Consider the following 15,026-nt stretch of genomic DNA (forward strand, 5'->3'; position numbering starts at 1 on the left):
GAAAGTAAAACATTTTTGTTTGCCAAGAGGTATACCTGCAAACAGGCTTATTAGCTCTTGCCTAATACCTGTCTGTAGACATCCTGGGAAAATTCAAAAAGATACCATGTTAAGAGTTTATGGTGTAAGTTTAACTTATTCCCAAAATGCTAATTGGGGCGTAGTTGCAAAGATCCTACCCCCTACAGAGTTCACTCTACGCACCCCCATCGTTGCTACGTGTGCACGAATGCTTAATTGTCAAAAATTTTCCAGAAGATACAAAGCTATCCCTGGCCCCCTTCCACTGTAATAAAATTCAAAACATATCTTTTAATGATGCCCACATACTTTTGCCTCATAGATGGTTTTAGACATGTAGTTCCCGCACTTGGTCATTCATTCCTGCCAACTTGTCTAATAACCACCCATGTTGCCTCAGCCGCCAATTGAACTGGTGCCAATTCTTCCCCTGTAGCCCGAGAAAATCCATCGATGGCAGCCTCGAGCACTCCAACTAACTAAAAATTGTAATAGTCATGTGCAGTTATATTCTGACTCAGAAAAATTGGCCTTAACCATGTCACTGGTTGGGGTTCCAGGTTTAGCCTTGGCTAATAGTCTGGAGATCAACCGGTTAGCTTGCAGCTTAGCCAAAAGCATAAATGCCACCTCACGAGCATTGTCATTGTTAAATAAAGAGTTGCGTGATCTAAGAGGTGCAGTTCTAGAAAATAGAGCTGGTATAGATTACCTCTTCCTTCTTCATCATTTAAGTTGTGAGACACTCCAAAAGCTCTGTTGTTTTAACTTAACTGATAATGGCAATGCTGTAGATGAACAAATCAACAAGCTGCACAATACAGTAGCTAACAAAACAATAAGACAAAACAATTAGCTCAATTAGTTAACCCCTTGGCTTCCAGATCTTAGCTGTCTTGAAGCATTGTTCATCCTAATTCTACCAGTGTTGTTCATAAAAGTTCTGTTATGTCTCTGCGTTCCTTGTCTTATGCGCTGTTTAACCAATCTGTTTTATGTCTCAGCTAGTAAAACTGCTGCCCTCTACGCTCTAATAGCCCAAGAAGAGGCTAAGTAATATGTATGTCACAAAAAGCTTTGTATGGTTATCAGAAATGCTATAATTGTAATGAAATTATGCATTTAAGGGGGGAATGTAGCAGCCATATCGGGGGTCAGACTAAGTAGCCTCATGCAGTCTCATGCTTCATGTTCTTGCTGAGCTCTTTCTCCCTTGAATATATTGTTGTAAGCTGACGAGACACAGGAATTCCTTATCTTGTCAAAGGTCATACAATTGTATATCTTGTTCTCTGCTGTTCTCTTCTGTTCTCTCCTTATCATGGCTACCCTATAACCCAGTTTTTGTATTATAAACAATGGTGCTAAGAGAAAAAATGTTGAGGACTGCAACCCCACGCGGGAGGGGGAGGAGGAGCCGTTTCATATGTGTCACAATGTCTATAAAACCAATGTGCTGATGTATTTCGGGGCTTCTGGCTCTTTGGAAATGATTCCAGCCTTAAGCCCGCGCGTTAAATAAAGAATCTCTTTTTCCTTCACTCCGTGGTCTCTCTGACTCTGGGTTCTGCAACAATGTGATGGTTTCAGGTTGCACTGCTGGAGATGACGGGGATTGCAGGCCACCAAACCTGGAGTGCCCTGCTGATTGCATTGCATGAACAGCCCCTACTGCTTGCACAATGGTGCTTTTACACTTCCAGGACAACCTGAAACAAGCAGAAATGCTTATTTCTGAAAGGAGGCAGTTCAGTGGAGCTCCCATAAGGGAGCATTGCTGACTTGCCTCCTTCCAGAAATGAGCATTTCCACTCATTCTGGGTCTTTGTTAAGGAAGCACTAAATCTCCCTTGCATTAAGCAGTGGGTCCTGGTTCTGCAGTGCAGTCAGTGGGACCAACTGCTTGCGTAAGGGAATCAGCAGGGTGGAAAAGATGGGTGTGTGTGTGTAAGTGCCCTGTTCGATTCTGCCCATAGTTAAATAACTGAGTGAGGAATCCTTGCTGAACTTATGCAAACCACCCAGAGAGCTACCAGTAAATCCAGATCTATCTTCTGCCCAGCCCTTTTATGTTACTAGTTCATTTGTTTCCTTACTGATGGATTAGAATGGGCACACAAGTGGCTGCGGCTAAAAAACAAAACAAAACAAAAAATAGCAGAAAAATATATGGGAGACTCTGTGTGTGTGTGTGTGTGTGTGTTGTGTATATAATTTAAATATGAAATGCAAATGAAATAGTGTTTGAACTACACATTGAAAATATGTGTAATTTAAGCTTTGCTTATAAGCAAACTTCTTTATTATCTAGAGAAGAATGACTAAGCAATCTTGTTCCCCTTGTACCAGGAAGCAGAATCTGACATTGAAAATCAGGCAGTAAGCCCAATGGAACTCAATGGAACCTTCAGCAGCCATCCACCAACTTTTCCGTGTATTTTTAAAAAATTATCCCAGCAAATTCCATATGTAAAAAAAAGAAGAAAAGAGCAAGAGAAGTACAGCGGCCATGTGTCCTCTTTTACAGAGGACAGTCTTCTCTTTGAAGGTGTCTTCTGTTTCAGGGGGTGTCCAGTCCAATGCTGGTTTAAATATAAAAAACCACCAATAAGAACAGCTTGAATTTGCCTTGAATTTGCCCATCAATAGCGCCTGGACAGTGGACTGAGAAAGACACACAGGGCACCTGATCACGGTCTTCCACAATATTGTAACATGTACTGTTATTTCTATTTAAATTATAATGATTATGCCCACATTTGCACCTGTACATATAAATCAGCATATGTGGAGTCTATGCAAATAGGCATCCCTCCTTTGTCCTCTTTTTTTGATAATGCATGCCCTCTTTTTTGACAATTCACAAATGGCCACCCTAAAGAGAAATCAAAAAGTGTTTATTTATTCAGGTGGTTTTTTTTTTTATCCTGCCTCTTCAGTCCAAAGGACTCCCCAGAGTGACTAACAAGAAAATTAAATCCAGTAACAGCAGAGCAGCAGCAAATGTAACAGCATTAAAAAAAACTGAAAACACAAAACAAAACAAAAGGCTAAATAGATCTAAAAGGTGCTCCAGGCAGCAAAATGTCTTACGCCTGCACACCATCTTCCATGCCCTTCTCCAGATGTACTCCAGTTTGTTAATGTCCTTCTTTTTTATTATTACTATGTGTACGCGGTGCAATTGAGCAAATAATAATGGTGGGTGGAAAATTCTTCCTGGCTAAGTAATGACTCATTAGTCTAATTCTTCTTTTGAATGTAGGACAGTGGGTCAGAGCAAAGAATTCCAAGTAGCTCAAGTTTCTTTCTGTATCTTCTTTCAAAACCATTCAGCCACAACATCATTTCAAATGAAAAGAACAAATATAAAGCAAAAAGCTGTTGCGGAGGAACAGGCTGATAGAGAGTAAATAACTGGCTGTTCACCTATTAAAGATAAAGGCTGCATTTCCCCCACTGAATCCACTGTTGGATTGTAGCCAAAATCCTGATTTTTTTTTCTTCCTGAGAGAAGACAAGAATAGGTGTAGATAAGACTTAAAAACAGATGTTCTGGTTAGATCAAAGGAACTATTCTAGATATAGAAGGAGGAGTTCGCCCATTGTGTAATTTTATATTGTACTCATTATGTGACTTTTTATTCTATTGGTGATATGCCTTAGAAATGTATTCACACATCTGGTAAGACCCAAATAAGCCTAATTTGGGTTTTGGTCTGAATACCTGAATTTGCTTATGAAACAGCATTCTCTCCATCTGTTGCCAGTCATTAGCACCCACCTCCATGTCAACATCCTGGAATGTCCTTATCTTGCCTACCTTAAGAAAATAAGAGCCATGCTGAATCAGATCAAGGGTCAATGTAGTCTAGCATTCTGTTCGCACAGTGGCCAACCAGCTGCCCATGGGAAGCCCACAAGTAGGACGTGAGTGCAACAGCACCTGCCACTTGTATTCCCCAGCAACTAGCATACAGAGGTATACTGCCTTTCAGGGTCAGCCCTATCATGAGGTAGACTGAGGCGTCCACATCAGGTGGTGGAGCAGGAGCAATGGTGAATTGTGCTGCTCTGCCTGCCCCTGCCGGGAGGGTTTGCCACCGTCTCCAGGAGGTGCTCTGGAGAGCCCCACCAGCCGCTATTCTGCTGTGGCATTTGCCACAGTGAGAGAACAGCTGGTGGGGCTCTCTGGAGCAGCCACTTGCCCTGTTTCCTTCCCGTTGTGCCCCCCTTCCCCTTAGCTTTGTTGCCATGGGGCTCTGGCCAGTTGGCGAAGCTCTTGCAAGAGTCCCACAACCAGGAAGGGGTGAAAGGTAGAGGCTGCAGGAAGAGGCGCGAGGCAGCCAGGGTTGGGTTAATGCACACAGCAGGGAAGGGGTGCATGTGTTCTTGCTTCAGGAGGTGAGACACCTTGGGCTGGGTCTGCTGCCTTCAATACTAGAGGTAATATATAGCCATCATGTCTAGTAGGCATTGGTAGCCTTATCTTCCATGAATTACCTTGCTGCACATCAGTAAGCAGTATACTTAAAACCATTGTATGGAAAGAAACTAACACGGCAGCATGCTCTGTACAATACCCATTTCTCTGGCCATTTTAAACATACCATTTATGTGTGTACAGTACAATTAACATGGGAGCAGAGAAGATAAAATGATGTTGGTAATGGCAGCATAAGGGCATGGTTCATAGGAAGTAGGCAGGCAGCAACAGCATTTGAGTTGTGTCAATCTCTTGGCATGTTGAAAAATTAATCTGGCATGTTGAGAGTTTGACAAGTCACCTCTGAGTCAATCCAGAATATAATAGTTTTTCAGACTGTGGTATGCTGCAAGCTAAACACACACCAAAGCATTCTAAAGCAGGTCACCCATCTCAGGTTGAGTTCACTTACACAGTCTATCAAATGACGAGTATATGAGTGATCACAGGTTTAAAGGATTTTCAGTTTATTTTTATTTATGAATTCAAAAAACTGGAAGGGTCCTTGGAGGTAATTTAGTTCAACCCTTTGTTCAGTGCAGGATCTGCAATGCAGGATGTAGCTCTAGCTAAGAGATAGCCATCCAGCAATGGTGCTTTAATATTTCAGGCAAAGGAGAACCCACTGTCCTAAGTTGGTCTGGTCCACTGTTGTACAGTTTGTACTATGATGACACTTAGAATCATAAAATCATATAATAATAGGGTTGGAAGGGGCCTATAAAACCATCGAGGACAACCCCCTGCTCAATGCAGGAATCCAAGTCAGAGCATCCCTGACAGATGGCTCTCCAGCTTCATCTTGAATGCCTCCAGTGTGGGAGAGCCCACCACTTCCCTAGGTCATTGGTTCCATTGTCGTGTTGCTGTAACAGTCAGGACGTTTTTCCTGATGTTCAGCTGGAATCTGGCTTCCTGTGACTTGAGCCCATTATTCCATGTCCTGCACTTCTTCCAACGTTTAGCCAAAATCTGCTTCCCTGCAATTTCCACCTATTCATTCTAATCTTGACCTCTGGAGCAACAGAGAAAAAGTCTCCTTGTTCCATGTGACATCCTTTCAGATATTTTAAGACAATTGTCGTGTCTCAACTTCTTCAGGCCATTTGCCCATCTTAGATATATATACAACTCAACAGAGAGGTGTCCTTAAGCCAACTGAAACCAACAGGTTTATATGCATTTATTGAACTGGATTCAAGTCACAAACTTTAACTGAAGTATAACAATCAGTCTTTCTACCATATTTTATAGTACTGGGTCATTAGACTGAACTTCTTTAATGTTAATGTATTAACATTGTTTGTAAATGTATACTGCATAGTCACTTTTTTATTTTAGAATCACATTTATTCCTTCGATGCAACATTTTAAATAATAGCTCCTATATTTTTTTTCCTCCAGGGATTTCTTTGCAAAACCCAAACTTCTAGTAAGTATAATCTTTTCATTGTTTGTCACTTCTAGAATGCAAAATATCCAAATAACTAACCAGACTTGAAAGATCCTTCAGAGCTCACTTCCTGCAATTATTTTCAGTCACTTCCAGTAACTCTTTTAAAGAGTAGCTTGTCAAAACCTGCCACTGGCCCACACCTCAGTAGGGGCCCACTGACAAGGACCCCCTAGAGTTGCTCCTCCTGTTCATCATTGCAGTGTGCTTGTTCACCTGCCTCTTCCTCTGTTCGAATAGTGGTGGTGAAGGAGGACAAGCTGCCTGCTTGCTCACTGGCTGTCACGGTTGCCTCTGAGCACAGGGAGTGGCTTAGTGGCTCAGGTTCTGAAGAGGAATTGCAGGAGGTGGAGGAGGAAATTTCCCAGGCTTGTCCAGAGATAGAGATACAGACTCCTCAGGCTTCAAAGGCCCAGATGGATGGAGAGGGCCTCTCTCCACACACCCCTGTGAGAGATAGCGAACAGGGAGAGGTGGGGCTTGGGGAGCCTGAATTCTTAGACGTCAGGCACACATGCAGAGCTAAGAGAGAGATGGCAGAGGCGGATCTTAGACAGTCTGCCCGATTAGCCTGGCGTGAACAGTGGTGCTTAGAGGCCTCACGAGAGAGAGGGAGATCCCCCACCCCCACCTGTTAAGTTAGGACAGTAGCCCGCCTTTTCTTCAGATGGTGGCAACTTTCGTAGCTTTCCTTTGAACTCCCTGAAGGTGTTTCTTTTGTAGACTGTGAGTCACTGACCATTTGCATCTGTATGACCCATTGAAATAGTGGAGTAAAAGCTGAGAATGGAAGCCTCTTGTCTGTGTTTTGATTTGTGTTCTGAAGTTTACAACAGGGGCAAAAGGGAATCCTGACACTGGCTCTCTGCTTGTCAAGCAAGTGCTAGCAATGCTGAGAAAAAGGTGGAGGAGTCAGCAGCTGATGACAAGGGCAGTGAGAAGAAAGCTTCCCTGAGGGAGGGGGTCCATTGAGGTTGCCTTGACCAAGGCCAAGAAACCTGGAGGTGGCACTGACTGACCTCACGTGCAAATGAAGGCTAAAGTTTCTATCCAAGCTTTTTCTGTAGACAGAGGGTTTCTAGAGCTGGCTGGGGGATTCTGGGAATTGTAGGACTTTTTTCTGTCTAAACATGCATAGGATTGCATACAGTCAGAGCAATCCTGTGGCCCCTAGACAGCATCTGGGGGGCCATACGATTGTTCAGTTTCCTGGCTCTGAGGCTGGAGCCAGGAAACTGTGCTCCCTGTCCCCTCCCCCTCGTAGCCAGCATGGACAGAACCACACTGACTACATCTCTGCACTTGGAAAATGGACAGGGCAGAGATGGGGAAAAGGGGGTGTTCCTGGGGAGCAGACTGGGGTGGCTACAGTACGCTATTTTCTATGGATGTCCCATTCTCCTTCCTTCTCCCTCCAAGGTGCTGCTGCTAGATAGGTGGAATCATCCATATAGCAGAAATGCAGGGTGGCTGGAGTGCAGAGGCGAAGATCGCCCCCACTGTCCTCCTGCCCTGCATTGGATATTTGGTAGCCTCTGAGTTCAGAGGCCGCCTATCCACATAGGATTGCACTCTAATTGTACTTTCGATTTAGTTCCCCCACAAAATAGCCAGACTAGCTCAGTTCCTTTAGGTCCTCTTGGGGCTAGTTCTACGGTGACCCGGCAGAAAGAACAGGATTGGAGTTGATGAAAATAACACATTATGAATATATTCCCATTAAATACAGTTTAGCAGTAGTGGTAAACTGGAATACAATCTTCCATTGCAAGCTGAGTAATTTGCTGTCAAGTGATTACAGTTAAACATGTCAGCCTACAGACAGGCAAATCACAATTAGATTGTGCTTCAAGGTAATCCAAAGTTAGTTGCACTCTTATTTTCTGAGCTGATTTTGTCACAAAGCACCTGTTCCTTCATAAACACCAACATAGCAAACAGTCTGGCCCTGGGTACCCACTCTTCATTTATCAGGAGTAATTTCTCTTGATATCCCATTTGCCATTTCTCTCTATTGCTACACTCACCCCACCTGTCTGAGTGGTGGGAAGTTCCTGCTTACCCAAGTTTGGTTTCCTTTGGAAAGGAGGTCACTGGAGGCTTATTGGTGTCTTGTAATATTTGCATTTAGTTACAAATATACAAATAGCTAAAACCCACTATTCTCATATCAGATCTCAGAGAGAGAGAGAGAGAGAGAGAGCGCACTCCAAATGCTGTTAGCTAAGAGTCCAGACTCAGTTCTCTGTCTGTCTCAAGACCACAGTCAGTCCATTACACTTAGGGGCTGTTCACACAACATGCTAACCCACACTCAGTGGTTGAGTGTGGGTTGTTTTGAACCATGGGTTATTCATTGAACCATGGGTTATCATGGTGTCTGAATGCAGCCAGGGTGGCTTGTTAACCATGCAGTGTGGCTTGTTTTCTCAAACAAGCCACCTTGAGAACCCATGGTTTGTTGTTGGGTTGTTCAGGGTGGTTAACAAGCCACACTGCATGGTTAACAAGCTACCCTGGCTGCATTCAGACAACATGATAACCCACCCTGAGGAAAACATGCTGTGTTCAGTCAACTAACCCATGGTTCAACAAACAACCCATGATTCAAAACAATCCATACTCAACCACTCAGCGTGGGTTAGCATGTTGTGTGAACAGCCCCATAAACTCCTAGATAAGCCTTCACCAACCAGGTGGCTTCTAGATGTTTGGGACTTTGGCTCCCATTAGCCCCAACCATAATGGCCAATGGTCAGGAATACTGGGAATTGTAGTCCAAAACACCAGGAAGTATTTTAACAATGACTTCTGCTGGTTGTTTAGAGTGGCTCTAACTAATTCTCCACTAGGGCAAAATAGCTCTTCACAGGACATGTTACCTTCAACATGTGGTTGCTGCCAAAAATGGCAGATCCATGTTGAGTTGTTCTACCCTTCCCTGCAATATTTAGGCACTTTCCCCCATGTTGTGATGTCATAATCTTGCGCAGTTTCCAGCCGCCTCCAGTGGCAGCCAATGATGTTAAGTGGGGACAGGGAAATAACAAAGTGATGACATCATGATTATGTGAATAAGTTATACCTAAACATTTGGGGCTGGAGGGCGAACTCAACATGGGATTGCTGTTTTCAGCTTCCTTGTTTTGAGCGTATGTCATTTTGCCCAAAGAGTTTTCTTCCTCAGCCCTGTAGAAAGTGGGTTACTTTGGTTTGAGGGCTGGCATCAAGGGTAGGCATGGTCAGGCACCTGCTGAAGGCCCCTGGAGTTGCACCTCCTTTTCTTCATTGCAACCTGCTTGTTCACTTGCTCTTGCTCTGGCCCAGACACTGGTGGTGGTGAGAAGGGGGAGCAGCAGATGCCACAGCCTGCTTGCTCACTGGCTCTCTGAGCAAACAAGCGGGTGGTAGCGATGATGAAAGAGGGGATGAGGAGCAACAGCAGCTAGTGACAATGGTAGTGAGAAGGTAGACTGACTGAGGGAGGGGGCCCATTGGGGTGTGTTGCCCAAGAGCCCTCAGAAACCTGTAGCCGACACTGCTTGCTTCTTTATGCCATCTCAACCTACTAGTGCTTTTTCGGTGCACCTGCTGGGACTTTTCCCCAGTGCACCTGCTGGGGAAAAACTCTTTGTTGGTCTATGTGGCTTTGTTCATCCTGGGTTGTGGCAAGAGTGGAATGAGAGGATCTTGGGATCCCCAGCCAATTCTGCAATTCTGTAAAACGTAAGCCAGCATGTAAAGCAGCACTAAGTGCATACTGGCCTATTCGCATAGAGTGCTTTCAACCGAGAGTGGGTCCTGACTGGTCCAGAATCCCACCTCACCTGAGGGCACTGTACATGTGTAGGCCTTCTTCCTGTGCTGGCTGAATGCACAGCTGGCAGGGGCATGACTGGTGTGTGTTTCAGCAGCAGGGTGTGTGATTGCTGGGTGCTTCCCCCCTGCTCCTGCGATCAATGTATGAAGGGGATATGAATACCTCTATTCTCTTAAGTGCTTTCAAAAACTGTCTGGCTATCCGAGCTTTATTTTTCACATGTAGATACACTTTTTTTTACATTCACAGCTAGTATTTTGAACAGTTTCTGTGATCCTGCTCCTGCCTCTCTTTCTCCTACCATCCTGAGAAATATGAAGCTCTGGACTGTGATGAAGTGTGACAAACAAAATGAATGTTCTCTTCACTTAAGTGTTAAGGGGACCCTGCATCTTGGAGGTAAGTCAGAAGATTCGACATGGAATCTGGGAAATGGCAAAGGCCCATAGCTCAGTGGTCAAGCACATGCAGGAAGTCCCAGGTTCAATCCCTGGCCTGGGAAAGGCTTCTGTGTGGAAGCTCGGGGGGCCACTGCCAGTCCACATAGTCCACTGGTGGGCAACTCATGGGCTACATGTGGTCCAAGCCCCTGAATTCCCCCACTCAGCTGTTTGGTGGGCTGAGGGGAATGGGTTTGTGGTGGAGAGGAGGCACACAGGGAGAGTCATCCCCATGTGCCTTCCTTCCCCGCTACTTGTGTCTCATGAGCCCACCACTCAGCTGTTTGTTGGACTGGCCAGAGTGTGATTGGGATGGGGAGAAAGGTGCATGAAGAGAATAGTCCCCATGTGCCATACTGACTTCGATTCCTGCACTGAGCAGGGGGTTGGACTCGATGGCCTTGTAGGCCCCTTCCAACCCTACTATTCTATGATTCTATGATCTTTCCCACTTAAATTATGCACCTGTGTCTCTGTGTGGGGAGAGGGTGTGTGTGTATGTGTATATGTTGTGTGTATGTGTGTATGCATGTGTGAGTGTGTGTGTGAGAGACAAAGGGGGTGAGGTGATGCCAGCCATGGCCATGACCGCTGCTGCTTTCAGACACACTCGGCACTGGCATATGGGCCCCAACACTCCTCCCACTGCTAGGAATGTCAGAGGAATCCAGTTGTGGGGTAGAGCTCAATGAGCTTTCATTGGCTCAGCCCCCTGGACTTTAGCTCATCTTTCACTAGCTGGTCTGATTCAGTCTGCAGCCAGCTATCAAATTTTCTGTATTTTTATTTTATTTTATTTGTAAATAGAGACGTGTGCAAATTTTCCGCAAATTTTGCCCCAAATTTGCATCAATTCTGCAAATTCTGGCTGAAATTTTTTGCAAACCTCTATTTCCACAAATTAAAAAAATACAGAAAAAAATCCCGGATTTGGGGGAAAAACCCACAGTTCAGCTTGCAAATCCAAGCCAAGTTGGGGACACTGAAGAATTCCAGCAAGCCCCAAAATGGTCGGATTTGCTGGCGATGGGCATCCCTATTGCCACATGTTCCCCTTGTGGGCAAAAAGGTTGCCCAGCCCTGGTGTAGATGATGCTGAGCTAAATGGAACAATGGTGTTACTCAGTAGAAGGCGGTTTTCTATGTTATGCTACTGTTGCCGTCTCTCCCCTGCACCTCACCAGGTCCCCTATATCTTCTGCACAAATACATTCAAATGGGCTGCTTGTCGCACTCATTCTTTGCTTAGCAACTCCCACCACCCTTCAGTTACCCTCTGGCCTGCAGGGTGAAGGTAGCCCAGATCCTATAGGATGTTTACCTGGGAGGAGAGGCACTGCTAGCTGAATCTGCTGAGCGAGCTTCACCCCATTACTGCGGAAGAATATTCCTGGAGTACTTAAGTATGCAGCGGAACCACAGATTCCAATTAAGAAACTTTCATTTAAAATTAAAGGACAAAGGGATTAGAGAAATCAAGCAAGGTAGCGATACAAAAGACAATAAACAAGGCAGCCTTTACACAGTCTATACTGAACAGTCATAAAGCTAGGTTCCCAATTTACATACGAGTAGCAGAGTTCCTCTCAGATGTCCAGTGGAAGACAATTTCCTAGAGGAAACAGCTCCGCTTTTATACAGTGGAGGCAGCGGGGAGAAGACTGACAGGAAGGGACTGAGAATTCTCCATTGATTGGTACTGTATGGTAATCCTCCAATCAGATATGATCCTGGTGGGTTGGCCAGGTCCAAGAGGTATGCATGGAGATCAGCTAATAACACATTTTCAGCCCAGGGAAGTAGAATTAAACATGTTGACTGAGGGGAATGTTTTCCCTGTTAGAGAGAACTAGTATAGTTTGAGGGATGCTTACCATGTCATTGGGAAATGGAGTAGCTAGTCTGTTGATACATCTAGGGATTCTTAAAGGGTCATGGCCAGTATGTCTTAACACTATTCTCCACAGATGGCTTTATTTTTATCTCTGTGGTCCATTCTCTTTTTCTCTTTCGCAGTATTCTCTTAGATATGTCTAATATATTCCTCCATATGTGACTGCATTTGCTTCTTTGAAAATGATAGCATGGTACAGTTCTTGCAGTTGTTTCTCAATTATTTGCAGGAAATATTCGTGGAATGGAAATTTGTTCTCTCTCAGTGGACACTCAGCACTCAAAGTGTGTGAACATGAAGATTTCTAGGCAGGTGCCTGTAAACCTTGCTGGAAAGAAGGTAAATGTTTCATTCTGCTGCTTCAATTCATTACGGTTTTCAGATTTTAGGGGGAAGCAAACCTCTAGTTATACAAAGACAGTGTGATATAGTGGCTATCAATGTCATTCAACTGAAACTCCCATAATTCCCAAAGGCCATGCTAGCTGGGAATGATAGGAGTTGCAGTCCAAAACATCTGGAGGGCATCAGATTGGGGAAGGCTGGTGAAGGGTCTAGATGCGAGAGACCCTGGTTCAAATGTGTTTTCTTATAGGCAGCTTAGGACACAACAATAGCAGCGGAGGGCAGAGGCTGGTGGCTCCAATATCAGTAGGGTGGTGAATCTGCTCTGGGTTTCAGTCAGAACCAGTCAGAACTGTAAAGGAGCTATCTTTCACACCTTGGATAGCTCCTTTAGAGTTCTGACTGAAGCCCAGAGTGGATTCACCACCCCACTGACATCAGAGCCAGCAGCCTCCACTGAACAATGTGTTCCAAGGTAAACAAGAGATTCCCAGCCTCTCATCTGCTTTATAACGCTGAGGTGGCATTTGCAGAAGAGAATTGGAAGGTGTTCTTTACCCTTCCCCATTCATGGATTCTCCCTCACAACCAGTTGTTTTTCTCCCCTGTGTTTCCCCCTCTCTCCCTAAGCTGGATCTGAAACCACAGATAAACCCAGTGATGGTGGTGGTGGTAAGTCCAAAGAGGAGGGAATATAGATGGCATTTCCCTTACTGCTTGCTGACTCTTCCCTTCCAATGCATCCCTGCCCCCATAGCCACTGATGGACAAAATGTGTGGTTTGGGAAAGGAAGGACAGGGCATTCTGGGGAGAACGAAGGACGATGGTTAGCCTTGGAGGCTTTTTCTGGATTTCAGTGCTGTTTGGCCACCTTGGGGCAGTTCCTGCATCTGGATTGTTTGCCAAAGTAATAACGATATTGGCAAATAGCTGCAGGCTCAGCATGGGGCTGAAACAATTTAAAATGTGATCCCACAGCATTGATAAAAGTGGAACGAGCATTTGATTCCAATTGCGACCAGATTCGTTGACTGATTAATGTCTGTCTCAGAATGACCTTGTGGTTTATATATGCATCAGTGTTATGAAATCACCACAATGATTCTGTGTGTGCGTGCGTGGGCTTGGGTTATTTCATGCCATGCTTCCCAGATGTCTTCATTGGAAAGCTATCCTAAAAGCACACACAGAGTCCATGAGAAACTAATTATGCACCACACTGCTCACTTCACACTTCCACAGAGTATCACGAGTGTCCCTTAGTCATCATGCTGTGGCAGTTCGAACAAATCTCCCATTTCTTGAATTTTGGATCTGACAACGTACTTTTAGCAGCTATTTTTATTTTTTTGTGAATATATTTGTGGAAGGTGTTTTGCTGAATAGCCGGCATCTCTTTCAAGTAACCTGACCGTCATGGCTAGAACTTTGATCATTTCCCCAGTCAAGCAAGGAGATTCACACATGGAAGCAGCCTTCTGCAGGCTCACATGTACCTAATGTGGATGCAGCCATGCGTTTGAATGCACATGTGCAACATGATGCTCATCTGGACTCCGCTGAATTGGCTGGATGCATTGTGTGATGCACGTAGGGAAGTGCATCCACATCCAGGGCCAACAGTGGCGACATCCTGCCAGTTTCCTGTAAACACAGCGGAATCAGGATCAGTGCTCATATGCAGCACAATACTATGCTTGTTTACTTGGAAGTGAATCTCAAGGTGTTCAATGAGCCTTACTCCTAGCAAATGTGCATAGGATTGCAGTGCAAACTTCAGAAATGCTCTAACGCAGGGGTTGGGAACCTCAGGTCTGTGGGCCAAATCTGAACCTCCTGGGGTTCCAATCTGTCTCTCCGCAGATGACCACACACCCCTTTCCTGTCCATGCCCCCTTCCCCCTGATGACAAATCATTTGGCTGTTTCCCAGCTTTTGCATGATTGTAAAAGTCTGAAACACCTCTCCTAATGCTTCGTTACTGGCAGTAAGAGCTTTACGTTAAAATATGTTGGTAGTTTTGGTATTTTGGACCCTTTTGCCTCTGGCCCCATCCTGTTTTGCCTTTGGCCCCACCCACCACTGGAATGCAGCCACTGAGAGCTTCTCCGAAATTGAAGAGAAGTTGGAAGAATTTCCCCACCCCTGCCCCAATGAGTTCACCCTTATCCTTTGTGTTTCTAATCCATTAGCATCAATAGGAGATTTACAGTTGACTTCATGAATGATATCCGTTTATTATAAACCAAATCACTGAGCATTCTGTGATGTGGCTTCAGAGTGGGCAGTTCCATTTACTTCAATGGAGGGGTTAGAACTGTCCTCTCATTATAAGACATGTTGCAGATGGGCAAATGCTCTGAAAACTTTTAATTTTCAAGAAAAAGTTTGTTAAAACTTTTATTGACGTCTACAAAATTGGCATTTTATTTATGCATTTCTTGAAGTGGGATAGCTTTTGGAATCGGGGAACGTAAGCAAATACATTCTTGGGAACTCCTCCCTAAAATCTGCCAGGCTGCCTCTCCTTTGAATATTTTTCATCATGAGCAAACAATAGAAAGCT

General features: G+C 44.6%; 1 protein-coding gene across 1 annotated transcript in view; it reads left to right on the forward strand.

Moving 5' to 3' along the window:
• IL17REL (interleukin 17 receptor E like) overlaps window positions 1-15,026 on the forward strand; it is an 85,296-nt gene that overhangs the window by 25,585 nt on the left and 44,685 nt on the right. Inside the window, exons 2-4 of the mRNA XM_084810942.1 lie at window positions 5,912-5,939; window positions 10,030-10,179; window positions 12,344-12,453. Of these exons, the coding sequence (XP_084667068.1) occupies window positions 5,912-5,939; window positions 10,030-10,179; window positions 12,344-12,453 (288 nt within the window). The remainder of the gene's footprint in view (window positions 1-5,911; window positions 5,940-10,029; window positions 10,180-12,343; window positions 12,454-15,026) is intronic.

Source organism: Heloderma suspectum, chromosome 7 (genome assembly GCF_057233095.1).
Source record: "Heloderma suspectum isolate Gila_16-S chromosome 7, 16-S_ref, whole genome shotgun sequence".
Taxonomy (NCBI): Eukaryota; Metazoa; Chordata; class Lepidosauria; order Squamata; family Helodermatidae; genus Heloderma; species Heloderma suspectum.